The sequence below is a fragment of the Bos grunniens genome, chromosome 18 (genome assembly GCF_055505025.1).
Source record: "Bos grunniens cultivar Pamir isolate PY7600 chromosome 18, Bosgru_T2T1.0, whole genome shotgun sequence".
NCBI classification, from domain to species: domain Eukaryota; kingdom Metazoa; phylum Chordata; class Mammalia; order Artiodactyla; family Bovidae; genus Bos; species Bos grunniens.
Window position 1 is genome coordinate 58,700,475 of NC_141182.1, and position 17,779 is coordinate 58,718,253.

General features: G+C 39.9%; 1 protein-coding gene and 1 pseudogene across 1 annotated transcript; both read left to right on the forward strand.

Annotated features, from left to right (window-relative positions):
- Positions 1-2,100: 2,100 nt before the first annotated feature.
- LOC147354417 (vomeronasal type-1 receptor 4-like) lies at positions 2,101-3,394 on the forward strand (annotated as a pseudogene).
- Positions 3,395-8,101: 4,707 nt separating this feature from the next.
- On the forward strand, positions 8,102-12,313 carry LOC147354418 (vomeronasal type-1 receptor 4-like). The gene has a single exon (XM_086353966.1). It carries the CDS (start codon positions 11,228-11,230, stop codon positions 12,167-12,169), a length of 942 nt encoding a protein of 313 aa, XP_086210092.1. The 5' UTR covers positions 8,102-11,227; the 3' UTR covers positions 12,170-12,313.
- The last annotated feature ends 5,466 nt before the right edge of the window (positions 12,314-17,779 follow it).

Here is a 17,779-nt window from a genome sequence, read left to right on the forward strand (position 1 = left end):
ATACAACAGCCTGGGAGGTTTAAACATAGATAGTTTTCACAGTTTTTCACATAGATAGTTTTTCACAGTTCTAGAGGCTAGAAGTACATGATCAAGTTGTCAGTGTGTTTGCTTTTTGTGAAGCCTCCTACTTGTATTTCATATTTTCTTTTAATTTTGCACTGATGTATTGGTTTTTAGTGGCATACTGTTTCATCTCCAGGATGCTCCTGAATTAAGTACTTGATAAAAGCATCAAGCCGTCAGATCTAGGTGCTTTTATAACTATTTTCAAATCCTCTCTTCTTTCTATTTATTTGTTCTGCACCCAATTCTTATCACAGGGTTCAATTATAATAAAGTATATTTTCCTACAAAATTTCCATAATAATTGGCTTTGTATTATGAAAATGAGTGTAGATTGATGTAAGTTGTGCCAGTGGTTCCTATCATGAGTTCTTAATGATGTTGCTCCTTTTCCTTTTGTCTCTTTGAATATACTTGTCAGGTATTTTGTCTCATTCCGTTTCTTCACCAATACATTCATTGATGGTTCCATTCAATGGTTGAAGGTGAGGAAAGTACTAGTATTAGGGCAGAGATGCATCTCAGGGAAGTGAAGAATCCAGAAGGATGCAAATGGTTTGTGTCGGTCCCTAATGTGTGTGATTTCAGCATTTCTTCCTCATGAGACCATCACCTTCAGGGATCATGGAAAAGAAAATACCTTTCACGTAGAGCCAGTTGTCTCTGAAGGGTGCTAACTAGAAACTTGTAATTGTTTCCAGTAATTAACAACTGAGAGAAAAGTTTTCAGAAGTGTTCTCAGCTCCCAGGCCTGCAGTCCCATAGCTGCTGCAGGTGAAATGATAATTGCAGTTTTGACAGGAGGGGAGGGGAGGACAGCGTCTCAAACCCATTTATCAGGATCTGGCTGCCTCCATCCCACACACATACGGGGTATAATGACCATCCCACCAAGCCCTTGTCCTGCCAGCTGGAAGGTATGTTCGTTGTACTTTCGTCTGAGCAGCAGAGTCTGTGAGAGAACGGCATATCAAGATTCTGGGTACGTGATCAGATCAGAAACAGACACCAACACCAATTTGTTGACAATCTAACAAATCTAGTATGTCAGTCTATGAAAGACACAAGAGCACATGCTTTACAAGTGCTAAATTTTGCCTCTGTGTTTTGTATGTAATGTCAGTTGCAAATATTAATTCATTGCTAATTTATTCACTGGGCTCAGACAATAACACACTGTTCAGTATACGATTGGACAATAATAATTTTCTTTTGTGTTAAACTGTTTTATCACATGCTAGTGTTTTATTCCCTAAGGGTTATTGCCTACAGATGATTATTCAAACATTTCTATCATATATGTTATTTCAGTTGTGTTTCTGTCATAGGAACAAGAGTCTTTCTGTTGCTATCCTCACAGTGAAGCATTCTTGTCTTCATGACATTGCCTTGTCCTGAGGCAGGTTCCTGCTGTATTCTACTGCCAGCAGTGATGTTCATGTATGAATATGCTAAGACTTTATTCAGAATACGTGGTATCATAGAATAAAGCTTTACAAATAAATGGAATCATGTTATATGAAAATTACAAAATACCACAGGTCTACAATCAATAGTAGTGAAATCAAAATCAAATATAGATCTGGTTTATTATATGCTTGCAACTATCTAGCTGTTTGCATGGCTGGTGATCAGTGCACTCTTTTTTTTTTTTGTCTTTATCCATGCATCAGAGTTCATGGAATGTTAGATCCTGGACCAGGGATTGAACCTGGACCCTCTGCATTGGAAGGCAGAGTCTTAATCATTTAAGCACCTGGGAAGTTCCTTGAACCACTGTCTTGAATAGCCCAAAGGGATTCAGTCCTCACTGTGCATTAAGAAGCAGATTTGACAAATACTTAACCTGTCTAGGTATAGGTTACACTCCTCTGTATAACCAAGGTCCCTTCAGTTCCTGCCTAATAAATTTGTGAAGAAGAAGAAGTGATCACATTAGTATCTCCAGTGATTAATTTTACATATTAGTTCTCTTTAAATGTTATACATGGAACCCTTTAAAGGCTGCTGTAAACAGAAAACACAAGAAGCAAATATTTCCAAGTGGGAACTATTCTTAAGTGGAGAATATTGGATTACAGTTGACACTATGCATGTAGCCCATGCCTCATATTCCAATGCAGAACATTCTAACTCACAAGTACCAGTGACTGTGAACTGAAAGGATGGCCGGCAGCTTTTTCATAATAGGCATGATCATCTTAACACAAACCATGATTGGAATCCTGGGGAATTTCTCACTCCTTTGCAGTTATATCATCCTTCACGTCATGGGTTACAGGTTAAGGTCCACAGATTTGATCCTTAAGCACCTGATTGTGGCCAACTCCTTGGTCCTCCTCTGTAAAGGGGTCCCCCAGATAATGTCAATCTTTGGGTGGAAGCAGATCCGTAGTGATTTTGGCTGCAAACTTCTCTTCTTTCTGCACAGAGTAGGTAGGGGAGTGTCCATCGGCAGCATCTGCCTCTTGAGTGTCTTTCAGGTGATCACAATCAGTCCCTGGAACTCCAGATGGGCAACGCTGAAAGTAACAGCTCCCAAGTACGTGGTTCTCTCTCTTTTCCTGTGCTGAATCCTGCAAATGTTGGTAAATGTCATTTTTCCCATCTATATAACTGGCAAATGGAGTGACAAAAACATTACAAAGGAAAGAGACTTTGGTTACTGTTCTTCTATTCTTACTGACAAAGCTAAAGATGCCTCGTATGCAGCATTGCTGTCGTTCCCTGATGTTTTATGTTTGGGGCTCACGCTCTGGGCTGGCAGCTCCATGGTTCTCATCCTGTACAGACATAAGCAGCAGGTCCAACACATTCGTAGGACTGACGCCTCCTCCAGGTCCTCCCCTGAGTCCAGAGCTACTAAAACCATCGTTCTCCTGGGGAGCACCTTTGTCTACTTTTATATTGTTTCCTTCATCTTTCAAGTACTTTGGCTCTTTTTGATCAACCCAGCCGGTTCCTTGTGGACATCTCTGTAATCATTGCAGCGTGCTTCCCTACTGTCAGCCCCTTTCTGCTCATGAGCCATAACTCCAGTGTACAAAGGCTTTACTTTGCCTGGATAAGGAATGCAAAGTCCTTACTATTATGAGAAAAGTGTGAATTTTATTTATTTCTATAATGAGCCATTGCCAGTTCATTTATTCACCCTCAGAATCCTAATTTAAATTTAGAATCTCAATATTATACTGGACATGCCAAGCGTCTTCTTCAATATAAAGACCAATTGAAATATATTGTCATGAAATATAAATATATCAATGAAGTTTGCTTGTAGAAAAGGAGTTCAGATTTATGCAATAAACAACAGGTCTTAAAATAATCTGCATATTATGAAGTGTTAAAATGTGTTACTTTCAGTCTAACAAAACGAATTTCCCAGAAATGAAGTAGGTATGGAATTATAGATAAAAGTATACATGAAGAGGGATCAGTGTGTACAGTAGTCAGAAATAAAATGGAAGAAATCAATGTCCTCACAGAGTAAAGAATACTGTTGGGGGCCAGCGTGAGGCACTCTGCCCGTGGCAAAGGTCATGAGGAAGGAGACTCGACATACGCAAAGGTGGGATCGAGCCTCAGGAGTCCCCCTGGAAATCCTCGAGCATCTACCCCCATAACCAGAGCCTGCTTACTTTACTACTTTGTGCTCTCACCTACACCTCTGACTTTACGGGGAGCTGTCCCCCACCACCTCTTTCGGAGAAGGAGTTAACTTAGAGGTCCAGTTAATAAAAACTCCTGGGCATGACAAGAGTGTTTTAACCTACAAACTCCTCTGAAGGTTCTCTAGCCTGCCTGACAGGCTTGTCCGGCCACATGTGATTGCTCACAGCCTCCCAACCATGAGAGGCACGAGATGCTTTAAACCTTCTAAAAACAGGTTCCTTAGAAAAGTTAGAAAACCATTAGTATAAGTATAGTGGGCTGATTAGAAATTGTATTTTTGAAGGGTTTTTCATTTGTTGAGCCAATATTTATTGCTGAGTCTCCACATCCCCTGCCCTTACACACATTAATGAATATATAGAAGAAATAAGTATTAATCTTTGATATTAATCACGTTAGACCTTAGGCTAAGTAAATTCTTTCGTAAATTAAAACCCACTACACCCTCACCCTATAGGAATGTAACTTTACCTGGTACCTTCAGAAGGTGGAGTCTTTTTTAAGAATAATCACCCCTGGAGAAATAAGTGTCCTGGTTGACTGACCACTGTCACAAGGAGAGGGTCATAAATTGTCAGCAGGCCCCCTGGCCAGAAGATGATATAACACTCCTAAGACTTCTGTATACATTTGTATGAAGCACCTGACTTTGATAAAAGTCAGGACTGCTGACCCCACGTGACTTTGGCATACATCTCAGTGTACAAAAGTAGACCATGGAAAATAAAGAATTGGGATCAGTTCCTCGAAAGACTGGTCTCCCCATGTCTCTCTCTCTCTGTCAAACTCTGGCTGAGTCTCCATCTGGACCGTGGAACCCGCCGTGCTTATTAATTATGCCTGGGCTTCTAAGATCCGACCAGGGAGGCCTCAGTGTCTCCTCTCCTTTGGGAGAATGGAAGGACGCTTGAGGCCTACATAAGTGGTGCAAACTTCTTGTCTTGAAGTTTTATTGGCCTCCCGTGTAAATCAAGCTACTCCGCCTCTTTTCTCCACTGAATATTCCTACTGAGCTATCCTCATTCTATTATTCTTTATATCTCTAATTAATATCTAATTGAAGCTATTGTATCCTGATCCTCAGCGACGCCGTCCCCGCTTCAAACTCCCTGGATCAGCCGGGGCTGGACCTCGGCAGAATACCGTGGTTAGCACTCGAAGGTAAAACCAGATGAGAGTTTGGGAGCCAGTTACAAGTTTATAGTTAATATTGTTAAGGGAAATGGCAGTATTTATTAGTCATGCAGGGAGATTAGCACATTAAAATATTTTCATGTAGAAATGAGCAGTTTGAAGTGAAGGACAATAAAAAACACACCGAAAGAAAAATATATTTCAGCAGATTTAAAAAACTGAAATATATTTGACATATAACATTGTGTAAATTTAAAGTGTAAGATTTGGTAATTCGTTACACATAAATATTGTAATATGACTGCCATTCAGTTAAGTTCAGTTCAGTCGTTCAGTTGTGTCCGACTCTTTGAGACCCCATGAATTGCAGCACGCCAGGCCTCCCTGTCCATCACCAACTCCCGGAGGTCAGCACACCAGGCCTCCCTGTCCATCACCAACTCCTGGAGTTCACTCAGAGTGAACTCCATCACGTCCATCAAGTCGGTGATGCCATCCAGCCATCTCATCCTCTGTCGTCCCCTTCTCCTCCTGCCCCTAGTCCCTCCAAGCATCAGAGTCTTTTCCAAGGAGTCAACTCTTCGCATGAGGTGGCCAAAGTACTGGAGTTTCACCTTCAGTATCATTCCTTCCAAAGAACACCCAGGACTGATCTCCTTTAGAATGGACTGGTTGGATCTCCTTGCAGTCCAAGGGACTCTCAAGAGTCTTCTCCAACACCACAGTTCAAAAGCATCAATTCTTCACCGCTCAGCTTTCTTCACAGTCCAATTCTCACATCCATACATGACTACTGGAAAAACCATAGCCTTGACTAGATGGACCTTTGTTGGCAAAGTAATGTCTCTGTTTTGAATATGCTATCTAGGTTGGTCATAACTTTCCTTCCAAGGAGTAAGCGTCTTTTAATTTCATGGCTGCAATCACCATCTGCAGTGATTTTGGAGCCCAAAATATTAAAGTCTGACACTGTTTCCACTGTTTCCCCATCTATTTCCCATGAAGTGATGGGACCGGATGCCATGATCTTCGTTTTCTGAATGTTGAGCTTTAAGCCAACTTTTTCACTCTCCTCTTTCACTTTCATCAAGAGGCTTTTTAGTTCCTCTTCACTTTCTGCCATAAGGGTGGTGTCATCTGCATATCTGAGGTTATTGATATTTCTCCCAGCAATCTTGATTCCAGTTGTGCTTCTTCCAGCCCAGCATTTCTCATGATGTACTGTGCATATAAGTTAAATAAGCAGGGTGACAATATACAGCCTTGACGTACTCCTTTTCCCATTAGTTCTCCTCAAATCTGTCACATCGTTAAATGTGAGAAATGTCTGACTAACTGTCTTGGCAAAGAGGAGCCTAGAGAGAGGTGACTACAATGTGAGATTTGGTATTTGGATCAGTTCTTTTAAAAGAAAATGGATATAAAGGAAAAATTGAGAAAATCCGAATAAAGTGTTGACTTTAGTTAACACAACTTCATCACTATTGGTTTTTTAATTATGGCAACTTTATACACCGAATAGAGGATTTTAAGAGTCAATGCATTGAGCGTGGGATACATGAGAACTCTGTAGAGTCTTGTCATTCTTGTAAATCAAAAGTTGTTCTAAAATAAAATCCTTCTAAAGAACATGGCTAGAATTCCCAATACATAATTGAGATAACTGCACAGTCTTTTCTCCTGAGCCTTCCCTTGGAATAAATACCAAGAGGGTAAGAGTCCCTGCTTGATTTTCAGCAATCTCAGCTAAAGGGTGGGAGGAGGTAAGGGTCTCCTTCAGAGCACACATAGAAGCCTTGGGTTCTTTCTCTGGTGCTTGAACGGGGTATTCCAATCCCTGAGATCAACCTTGTCACTCACCTCTTAGTCTAGCAACATTGGGAGCATACAGCCAATGTTAATACATTCATTAGTTTCTCCCAAATTTTAAAAAGTGTTGTAAAGAGAGTCACCCAGATACTTACTTCTACTAACAGGCAGATGTGTTGGGAGTCTGTACTGCAGAATCAGGACATGGACATGGAATCTGTGTTCTCTTTACTGCTGGAAATAAGCTCATTAGTGTCTTTACTTCTAATTAGATTAGAAAGCCATTTTCCAAAAACAGGAACTGATGAAAAACTCTGCCTTAAATTCTTTTTCCCTAGAATTACTCCTCATAACAATGGAATCATGGCATTATTTGAAATTCATAAAAATGAAATCTTGTATATTGTATATTATATACACTTCCCAGCTGGCTCAATGGGAAAGAATCTGCCTGGCAGTGCAGGAGCTGCAGGAGATGGGGGTTGGATCCCTGGGTCAAGGAAGAACCCCAGGAGAAGGAAACGGCAATCCACTTCAGTATTCTTGCAGCGTTTCTCCCATGAACAGATTGGCATATGCAGCAATAACAATGAGTGCTATACAACTTTATGGTAATCTTATATTCACAAAGAACATAAGGAATATAAGGGTAACACATAACTGCAAATGCACTTCTTTTTTTTAAGATTTTTTTGATATGAACCATTTATGCTAAAGCTGAAACTCCCGTACTTTGGCCACCTCATGTGAAGAGTTGACTCATTGGAAAAGACTGATGCTGGGAGGGATTGGGGGCAGGAGGAGAAGGGGACGACAGAGGATGAGATGGCTGGATGGCATCACTGTGAAAGGTTGTTGTTGAATCACGCGAATACACCGGGATTCTTGTCCCCCGGAGGAGAAGAATTCAATCCGGGGCCAGAGATGAGGCTTGATCGCTCAGAGCTTTTGTGTAGTAAAGTTTTATTAAAGTATAAGGAGATAGAGAAAGCTTCTGACATAGGCATCAGAAGGGGGCAAAAAGAGTACCCGCTTGCTAGTGTTAACAATGAAGTTATATAATCCAAAGAATATCTGGAGGTTGTAAAGACCTCATCAGACCTACTCCCATAATTTGCATTTTAAGATAACACTGTCCTCAGGCAAGATACATCCTTGTAAAGACCAGGTCTACTCCCATAATTAACATTTTAAGATAACAGAAGGTTGAATCCAAAGACTGTCCTTAGGCAGGATACATTATTGGTATATAATCCTAAGGAATGTGGAGAAAGAAAAAAAGTTTGTCCTTTCTTCCTCCTTGAGGATTCCAGACCCCTCTCTCCTTGGGGACCCCTAGACTCCCTATCAACCTGCCTAGGAACTGACTCTCTCAACTGACTGGATGGACGTGAGTCTGAGTGAACTCTGGGAGTTGGTGATGGACAGGGAGGCCTGGCGCGCTGCGCTTCATGCGGTCGCAAAGAGTCGGACACGACTGAGCGACTGATCTGATCTGATCTGATAGAATATGTTACAGTATCCCTTCTGTTTTATGTTTTGATTTAGGCAGCAAAATTTTAGCTCCCTTACCAGGGATCAAACCTGCACACCCTAGGTTGAAAGTCTTAACCACAGGACCACCAGGAAAGTCCTAGATCTTCTTTTTTTTTCCCTCCTATCCCCCCAGTAGAGGCTTATCAGTTTTGTGCATCTTTAAGAAAAAAAAGCTCTTGCTTTTATTGACTTGTCCTATTGGTCTTTTGATGTCTGATTTAAAAATTTTCTCTTTCATCTATATCGCTCCCACTCTCTGCTATCTTTGACACTATGTGTAGTTCTTTTTCTAATTTCTTTAGTTGGTAGGTTAGATTGTTTATGTGAGATTTTTCTTGCTTCTTGAGATAGGCTTTTATCCATATAAATTTCCCTCTAGAACTGCTTTTGCTGTGTTTTATAGATTTTGAAATTTTGTTTTTATTTTTATTTGCTTCAAGGTAATTCCTCATTTTCTTTTGATTTCACATAGACCTATTGGTTATTAACAGCCTGTTGTTTAGTGCCCAGGTTTGATCCTCTTGAATTAAGTAATTGTCAAAATCACTGCGCCATCATATCTAGGTGATTTTATTTTATGACATATTCTTTTCAACCCCTATCCCTTTTTTACTGTTTATATGTTCCACATCCAGTTCTTGTCACAGAGGTTGATGATAATAAATTATATTTTCCTACAAGATTTCCATAATAATTGGCATCGAGTTATGAAAATGAGTCTAAATTGATTTGATTTGTGCCAGTGGTCCATATAATGAGTTTCTAATCATATTCCTCTTATTCCTTTCATCTCTTTGAATGTACTTTCCAGGTATTTTGTCTCATTCCATTTCTCTACCAGTACTTTTGTTGATGGTTTGGTCCAGTGGTTGAAGGTGAGGAAAGTACTAGTTTCAGAGCAGAGACACATCACAAGGAAGTGAAGAATCCAGAGGGACATACATGGCTTATGTCAGTCCCTAACGCGTGGGATTTCAGCATTTCCTGCTTTCCTCCTGGTGAGACCCTGTCATCTTCAGGGATCATGAAAAAAAAAAAAAAAAAAAGCCTGTCAAATATATCCAGTTGTCTCCTAAGGGTGCCAACTAGAAACTTGTAATTGCTTCCAGTAATTAACAACTAAGAGAAAAGTTTTCAAAACGTTTTTGGCTCCCAAGCCTGCACTCCCATCGCTGCTGGTGGTGAAATGATAATTGCAGCTTTGATGGGAGGGGAGGGGAGGACACAGCATCTCAAACCTACATATCAGGGACCAACTGCCTGCCTCCCCTACACGAACTGGGTATAATGACCATCAGGGAGCCCACTCTCCTGGCAGCAGGTTGGTGTCAGGTAAGGGTGTTCTATTTCAGTCTGAGAGGGCAGAGTCTGTGAAAGAGAGGCAGATCAAGATGCTGAGTGATCATATCAGAAAGGGGCAGTCTTCTGTGTAGTCACTGGATTCAGTGCCAACACTATGCATAAGGTAGTAAAATCCTGAATCATGAGCCGAGATGGCAAAGAGAGATGGGGTCCTCACCCTAAACCAATCCCTGCTGGCTCCTCCTAAAGTTTAATTTAATCCTCACTGACAGTGGCTGTTGGACTTAGTCCAAGTGATAACAAAACCTGATTTTTATGAGGTGTTTAAAAATGTAGATATAAAATCAATTTTCTCTTGAGTCTGCCTCAGGGGAATCATAGACTAAATGTTCAGGATGCCTAGAGGGGCCACAAGAATAACTCCAGGGTGGTAATAAACAGTATGATGAGTCTGCAAAAATCATGTAATCCTATACAGAAAGTGAATGCAACTGGAAATGGCTTGAAGGGAAATGTTTTCTCTGACTCTGGATATTAACCGAGACAGTAATTGTGTCCTCACTGAAAACATCCAGAGTCCATTGATTATGGTGAGGCTGTCTTCACTCTTCATGTTATGAAATAAGCAGTTAAGGAAACTTCATATAATGCTGAGTTTCAGGCCGCAGCTCTCAGTCGTATATCGTACTGTTTCTGCCCATTTAAAAGGTATTTTAATATGAATCTAAATGCCTCTTACTTTAATTTATAAAATGCATAAGAATAGATCCCTTGCAGGTGCTGATTTGTATATATCTCCGGTATGTTAATATCATTTGAAAAGTATAAATCATTGCCGTATATTCAATTAACTCTGCTATTAATGAATAGATATATGTATCACTGGAAAATAATAATAATTTACTTTTTCCTTTTGTACTACTTCATCATGTGTGACTATTTTATGTCCCAAGTTAACGACTTTATATGGGATTATTTAACAATTTCTGGAGTACTTGCATTATAACTGCTTTTCTGAAATAAAAGCAAAAGACTTCCTGTTTCCATCCTAATTCTGAGCCATCCTCATCTTCATGACACTACCTGGTCCTGGGGCAGGCTCCTCCCATATTCCCCTGGCAGGCAGCAGTGCACATACATATACTAAGACACATGAAGCCTCATTTATAAGACAAAGTGCCTGTCTTAATAAAAATTATGAAATAGCAGCAGTCAAATATCAAAGAATAAGTTCTGAAAACAAAACTAAATATATATCTGAATTATTATATGAACAGTTACCTAACCTTTTGGCAAAGTTGGGGTTCAATGCACTATCTTTACCAGTCCAGTGGGTTTCAAGTCCTCACTCTGTCCTAAGAGCAGATTTTGACAAATATTCAACCTCTCTGTGCTTATGTCACCCTCCTCTGTATCATTAACATCACATAAGTACCTGCCTCATAGATTGTTGAAGAATGAAGAAATAATCATGTGTAGAGCCTACAGCTTTTAATTTTACATAGTAATGCTCTTTAAATATCATATGTGCCACTGTTTAAAGCTGCTGGTAACTGAAGAACATAAAGTAAATGTTTCTTAGTGGGAACTAAGGGTAAATGGAGAATACTGGATTTCAGCTGACATGATGCATGTAACCCACACCTCATGTTCCCATGCAGGACATTCTAACTCACAAGACAAATATCAGTGACTGTGAACCGGGAGGATGGCCAGCATTGATTTGACAATAGGCGTTATCTTCTTAATGCAGACGGTGGTTGGAGTCCTGGGGAATTTCTCACTCCTTTGCCATCATATCATCCTTCACTTCACTGGCTCCAGGTTAAGGTCCACGGATTTGATCCTTAAGCACCTGATTGTGGCCAACTCCTTGGTCCTCCTCTGTAAAGGGGTCCCCCAGACAATGGCAGTCTTTGGGTGGAAGCATATCCACAGTGATTTTGGCTGCAAACTTCTCTTCTTTCTGCACAGAGTGGGGAGGGGAGTGTCCATCGGTAGCATCTGCCTCTTGAGTGTCTTTCAGGTGATCACGATCAGTCCTTGGAAATCCAGGTGTGCAGTGCTGAAAGGTAAAGCTCCTAAGTACATCGTTCCCTCTATTTTCCTGTGTTGGATCCTGCAAATGCTGGTAAATTTCATTTTTCCTCTACGTATAAATGGCAAATGGAACGACAAAAACAACACAAACAAGAAGGATTTTGGATACTGTTCTTCTATTCATCATGACAAAATCCAACAGTCATTGTCTGCAGCATTGCTATCACTCCCTGATGTTCTATGTTTGGGGCTCATGCTCTGGGCCAGCAGCTTCATGGTTTTCATCCTGTACAGACATAAGCATCGTGTCCAACACATTCGTAGGACTGATACCCCAACCAAATTCTCCCCTGAGTCCAGAGCTACCAAAACCATTCTTCTCCTGGTGAGCACGTTTGTCTATTTTTATACTCTTTCCTCCATTTTTCAACTCATGATGGCTCTTTTTGATTATCCCAGCTGGTTCCTTGTGAACATCACTGTAATCTTGGCTTTGTGTGTCCCAACTGTCAGTCCCTTTCTGCTCATGAGCTGTGACTGTAATGTACACAGGCTCTATTTTGCCTGGATAAGGAATACAAAGTCCCCTACTATTATGAGAAATGTGTGAATTGGGTGTATTTCTGAAGTGTATGGTTGACCATTCATTAATTCACCTCAGTTGTTGTTTAGACATTCAGTCATGTCTGACTCTTTGCGACCCCATGGACTGCAACACACCAGGCTTCCCTGTCCTTCAATACCTCCTGGAGTTTGCTCAGACTCATGTCCATTGAGTCGATGATATCATCCAACCATCTCTTCCTCTGTCATCCTCTTTTCCTGCCTTAAATCTTGCCCAGCCTCAGGGTCTTTTCTAATGAGTCATTTCTTCACATCAGGTGGCCAAAGTATTGGAGCCTCAGCATCAGTCCTTCTAATGAATATTCAGGATTGATTTCCTTTAGAATTGACTGGTTGGATCTCCTTGCAGTCCAAGGGACTCTCTAGAGTTTTCCCAAAACCAGAGTCCAAATTATCAGTTCTTCAGTGGTCAACCTTCTTTATGGCTTCACCTCAGAGATCTAGCTAAAATTTTGAATCTCAAGAGAATAGTAAACATGACATGCTGAGCATCTTCTTCAAAATAAACAATTGTAATAGTATTGTCATGACATACAGTTATCTTGTAAAGAATTATATGGTTGAATTTTTCTAATACTTTCAGAAAATGAGTTCAGAATTCATGTGACAATAAAATCAAGTCTTGAAACAATCTGCATATTATAAGCTATTCAGGTGTGTACACCTGTTTTTTCAGTCTGCTATAGTACGTTTCCTAGAAGTTATACAGGCATGAACTTAAAGAGAAAGGTATGCATGACTGTGGGTTAGCATGTGCAATAGTCATTAATGAAAGAGAACAAGTTAATGTCCTCACAGAATAAAGAGTGACCTGGTGGGGAGTTGGAATTTAAAATACATCTCCTTCAGTCGAGACTTTGTCAGTCCATTATGAGTTTACAGATAACATGCCTAGAGAGGTGGTAGTACTTACTAGAAATATGTTGTTTGGAACTGAGATTAAAACATTTAAATACTTTCATGCAGAAATGACCAGACTGAAGTGAAATGTACTTTCCAAAAAGAAACACAAAAACAAAAGAATATTCTAATATTTTAAAAATAATAGATGAACTATGTCAGCTGATTTTTAAAATTAAAATGTATTTGATATATAGCATTATGTGAATTTAAAGTGTACAAAATATTGAAATAATTTTATTGTCTTATGTGTACATAGCTGTCGAGTTTCCCCAGCACCACTTTTGAAGAAACTACGTTTTCTCCATTATATATTATATATATCTCCATTATATATTATTCCATCCATGTTTGCATGGTGAGACTTGGTCTGAGTCTATTTCGTACTCATTCACAAAGGAGGTGTGTTAAGGCCTTTATAACAAGCGTGGAGAGGGAGGAGAGAAGGTCCTGGGAGGAGAACATTCTCAAGAGCGAGGCCCACCAGCTCTCAGTGGTAGGGCTTATTTGTCATAGATTAATTGACCAATAGCACGTGGGTTTATTTCTGGCCTCTCTATTCTATTCCAATTATTTATGTGTCTATTTTTGTGCCAGTTTGATACTGTTTTGGTGACTGTAGCTCTGTAGTATAGTCTGAAATCAAGGAGCTTGTTTCCTCCATTGTCTTCTTCTTCTTTTTTTTTTTGAAAGCAGATACGTAATACGCTTACCAAATTCCAATGGTGTGACCGAATAGGATGGATATTCTCTTTCCCAAAACAGGAAATCAGAAAGAAGAAGCAACTCACTTGTTCAAGGCAGGTAAAATCCAAGGAGGGTAAATTCTGTCAGACTTTAAAGTTTGAGAAATATCATGTTTGGCTGAATATTCTGTCCCCTGGGCTACCTGTGTACAACCCCACCTTTCAGACACCAGGGGCCATGACCACATGTACAGTGCATACTGTGGTTCATCACACCATTCATTAATAAGAGCAGCTGTTGCTTGGTAAAGTAATGGCTGAAGCTGGGGCTAGGATATATATGTATGTGTGTATATATATATATATGTATATATATATTTCCTTTAGAATCCTATATTAAATAGTAGAAAAAGGAAGTGCTTTAAATAAGAAGTAAGAAGAACCATAATGATGGGCTATATCAGAGACACACAGAAGTCACCTAAAAGAACAGCCAATCACCAAGTTGGACAATTTGATTTTTTAACAAAGTGGTTTGGGATTATAACTCAAAGTATAAAAATTAATGTGTACCAGTGAAAACTGAAATGAAATACAATTGAAGAAATAATGTATTTGAGGAAACATAATTCCTTTTCAGAAAGATTCTATATAATTGTGTTAAAAGTTTATCATGAAAAAAAGTGGAAAATAACATCCCATGCTTAAGTGTGGCATAGTGTCTTACTTTCAATGAGTTCACCATGAAAAGGGACAAAAATGACATTTGATGAGTATATCAGAGGCCCCTGCCTCATCCTGGAGACCTAGGTTAATATCAACAGTGATAAGTCATGTTGGTTGTATGGACCCTTGACATGATGAAATGAAAATGGCTCTTATACCTCTGCAGTCTTCCTCCCCAAAACACAGAACCCAAGTATAATCATGAAAGAAATGTCACATTCAGTTCAGTTCAGTTCAGTAGCGCTCAGTCGTGTCCAACTCTTTTCAATCCCATGAATCGCAGCACGCCAGGCCTCCCTGTCCATCACCAACTCCCAGAGTTCACTCAGACTCACGTCCATCGAGTCAGTGATGCCATCCAGCCATCTCATCCTCTGTCGTCCCCTTCTCCTCCTGCCCCCAATCCCTCCCAACATCAGAGTCTTTTCCAATGACTCAACTCTTTGCATGAGGTGGCCAAAGTACTGGAATTTTCAGCTTTAGCATTATTCCTTGCAAAGAACACCCAGGACTGATCTCCTTTAGAATGGACTGGTTGAATCTCCTTGCAGTCCAAGGGACTCTTAAGAGTCTTCTCCAAACCACATTTCAAAAGCATCAATTCTTTGGCACTCAGCTTTCTTCACAGTCCAACTCTCACATTCATACATGACTACTGGAACAACCATGGCCTTGACTAGACGAACCTTTGTTGGCAAAGTGATGTCTCTGCTTTTGAATATGCTATCTAGGTTGGTCATAACTTTCCTTCCAAGGTGTAAGCATCTTTTCATTTCGTGGCTTCAATCACCATCTGCAGTGATTTTGGAGCCCCCCAAAATAAAGTCTGACACTGTTTCCACTGTTTCCCCATCTATTTCCGATGAAGTGATGGGACCAGATGCCATTATCTTCGTTTTCTGAATGTTGAGCTTTAAGCCAACTTTTTCACTCTCCTCTTTCACTTTCATCAAGAGGCTTTTTAGTTCCTCTTCACTTTCTGCCATAAGCATGGTGTCATTTGCATATCTGAGGTTATTGATATTTGTCCCAGCAATCTTGATTCCAGCTTGTGCTTCTTCCAGCCCAGCGTTTCTCATGATGTACTGTGCATATAAATTAAATAAGCAGAGTGACAATATACAGCCTTGACATACTCCTTTTCCTATTTGGAACCAGTCTGTTGTTCCATGTCCAGTTCGAACTGTTGCTTCCTGACTTGCATATAGGTTTCTCAAGAGGCAGGTCAGGTGGTCTGGTATTCCCATCTCTTTCAGAATTTTCCACAGTTTATTGTGATCCACACAGTCAAAGGCTTTGGCAGAGTCAATAAAACAGAAATAGATGTTTTTCTGGAACTCTCTTGCTTTTTTGATGATCCAGCAGATGTTGGCAATTTGATCTCTGGTTCCTCTACCTTTTCTAAAACTAGCTTGAACATCTGGAAGTTCACAGTTCATGTATTGCTGAAGCCTGGCTTGGAGAATTTTGAGCATTACTTTACTAGTGTGTGAGATGAGTGCAATTGTGTGGTAGTTTGAGCATTCTTTGGCATTCCCTTCCTTTGGGACTGGAATGAAAACTGATCTTTTCCAGTCCTTTGGGCACTGCTGAGTTTTCCAAATTTGCTGGCATATCGAGTGCAGCACTTTCACAGTATCGTCTTTCAGGATTTGAAATAGCTCAACTGGAATACCATCACCTCCACTAGCTTTGTTCATAGTGATGCTTTCTAAGGCCCACTGGACTTCACATTCCAGGATGTCTGGCTCTAGGTGAGTGACCACACCATCGTGATTATCTTGATCATGATAGCTGTGAAAAGAAGAGAAGCGAAAAGCAAAGGAGAAAAGGAAAGATATAAGCATCTGAATGCAGAGTTCCAAAGAATAGCAAGGAGAGAAAAGAAAGCCTTCCTCAGTGATCAATGCAAAGAAATAGAGGAAGACAACAGAATGGGAAAGACTTGTGATCTCTTCAAGAAAATTAGGGATACCAAGGGAATATTTCATGCAAAGATGGGCTTGATAAAGGACAGAAATGGTATGGACCTAACAGAAGCAGAAGATATTAAGAAGAAGTGACAAGAATACACAGAAGAACTGTACAAAAAAGATCTTTCATGACCAAGACATCACCAGATGGTCAACACCGAAATCAGACTGATTATATTCTTTGCAGCCAAAGATGGAGAAGTTCTATACAGTCAGCAAAAACAAGCCTGGGAGTGGACTGTGGCTCAGATCATGAACTCCTTATTGCCAAATTCAGACTTAAATTGAAGAAAGTAGGGAAAATCACTAGACCATTCGGGTATGACCTAAATCAAATCCCTTATGATTATACAGTGGAAGTGAGAAATAGATTTAAGGGACTAGATCTGATAGATAGAGTGCCTGATGAACTATGGATGGAGGTTTGTGGCATTGTACAGGAGACAGGGATCAAGACCGTCCCCATGGAAAAGAAATGCAAAAAAAATTCACAGCAATCTCAGTTAAAGGTCATTCCAGAAAATACCAGACTAGTGCTTCTCAAATCTGTCACCATCATTAAGTCTGAAGAATGTCTGATTAATTGTCACAGCAAAGAGGAGACTAGGGAGTGATGACTACAACGTGACAGTTGGTATCTGGATCAATTCATGGAAAAGAAAATGGATATAAAAGAGAAACTGAGATAATATGAATAAAGTATTGATTTTAGTTAGCACAAATTAATTACTATTGGTTCATTAATTAAACAACTTGACACATACAAGATTTCAGAGTCACCAATTGAATGTGGAATATAAGGAGACTCTGTATAGTCTTCCATTTTTGAAAATCTAGAACTATTCGAAAATAAAATCTTCCTTAAAAAACCCAACCTGACTTATAATTCTTGATACATATTGTGTGAACCCCACAATTTTTCTCCTGAGTTGTCCTTTGTAATACATAACAAGAGGGCACGAGTCTCTGCTTGATTTTCAGCAATCTCAGCTAAGGGGTGGAAGAGGGTAAGGATCTCCTTCAGGGCACACATAGAAGCCTTGGGGTTCTATATATGGTGCTGGAATGGGGCATTCCAATCACTGAGCTCAAACTCTTCACTCATCTCTTAGTCCAGCAACATTAGGAGCAAGCAGCTCTTACTCTATGTTGCTGCAAATGGCATTATTTCATTCTTTTTATGGCTGAGTTGTATTCCATTGCATACATACACCACATAGTATTTAATCAGTCACGGTTACTTTCTAATTTCAGCTCAGGGAAAAATATCTTGCTTATTGAAAATACCCTCAAAACTGTTTTAAAAGCACA

Coding starts and splice junctions, on each gene's coding strand:
- LOC147354418 (XM_086353966.1), top strand. CDS start 11,228: ATGGCCAGCATTGATTTGACAATAGGCGTTATCTTCTTAATGCAGACG.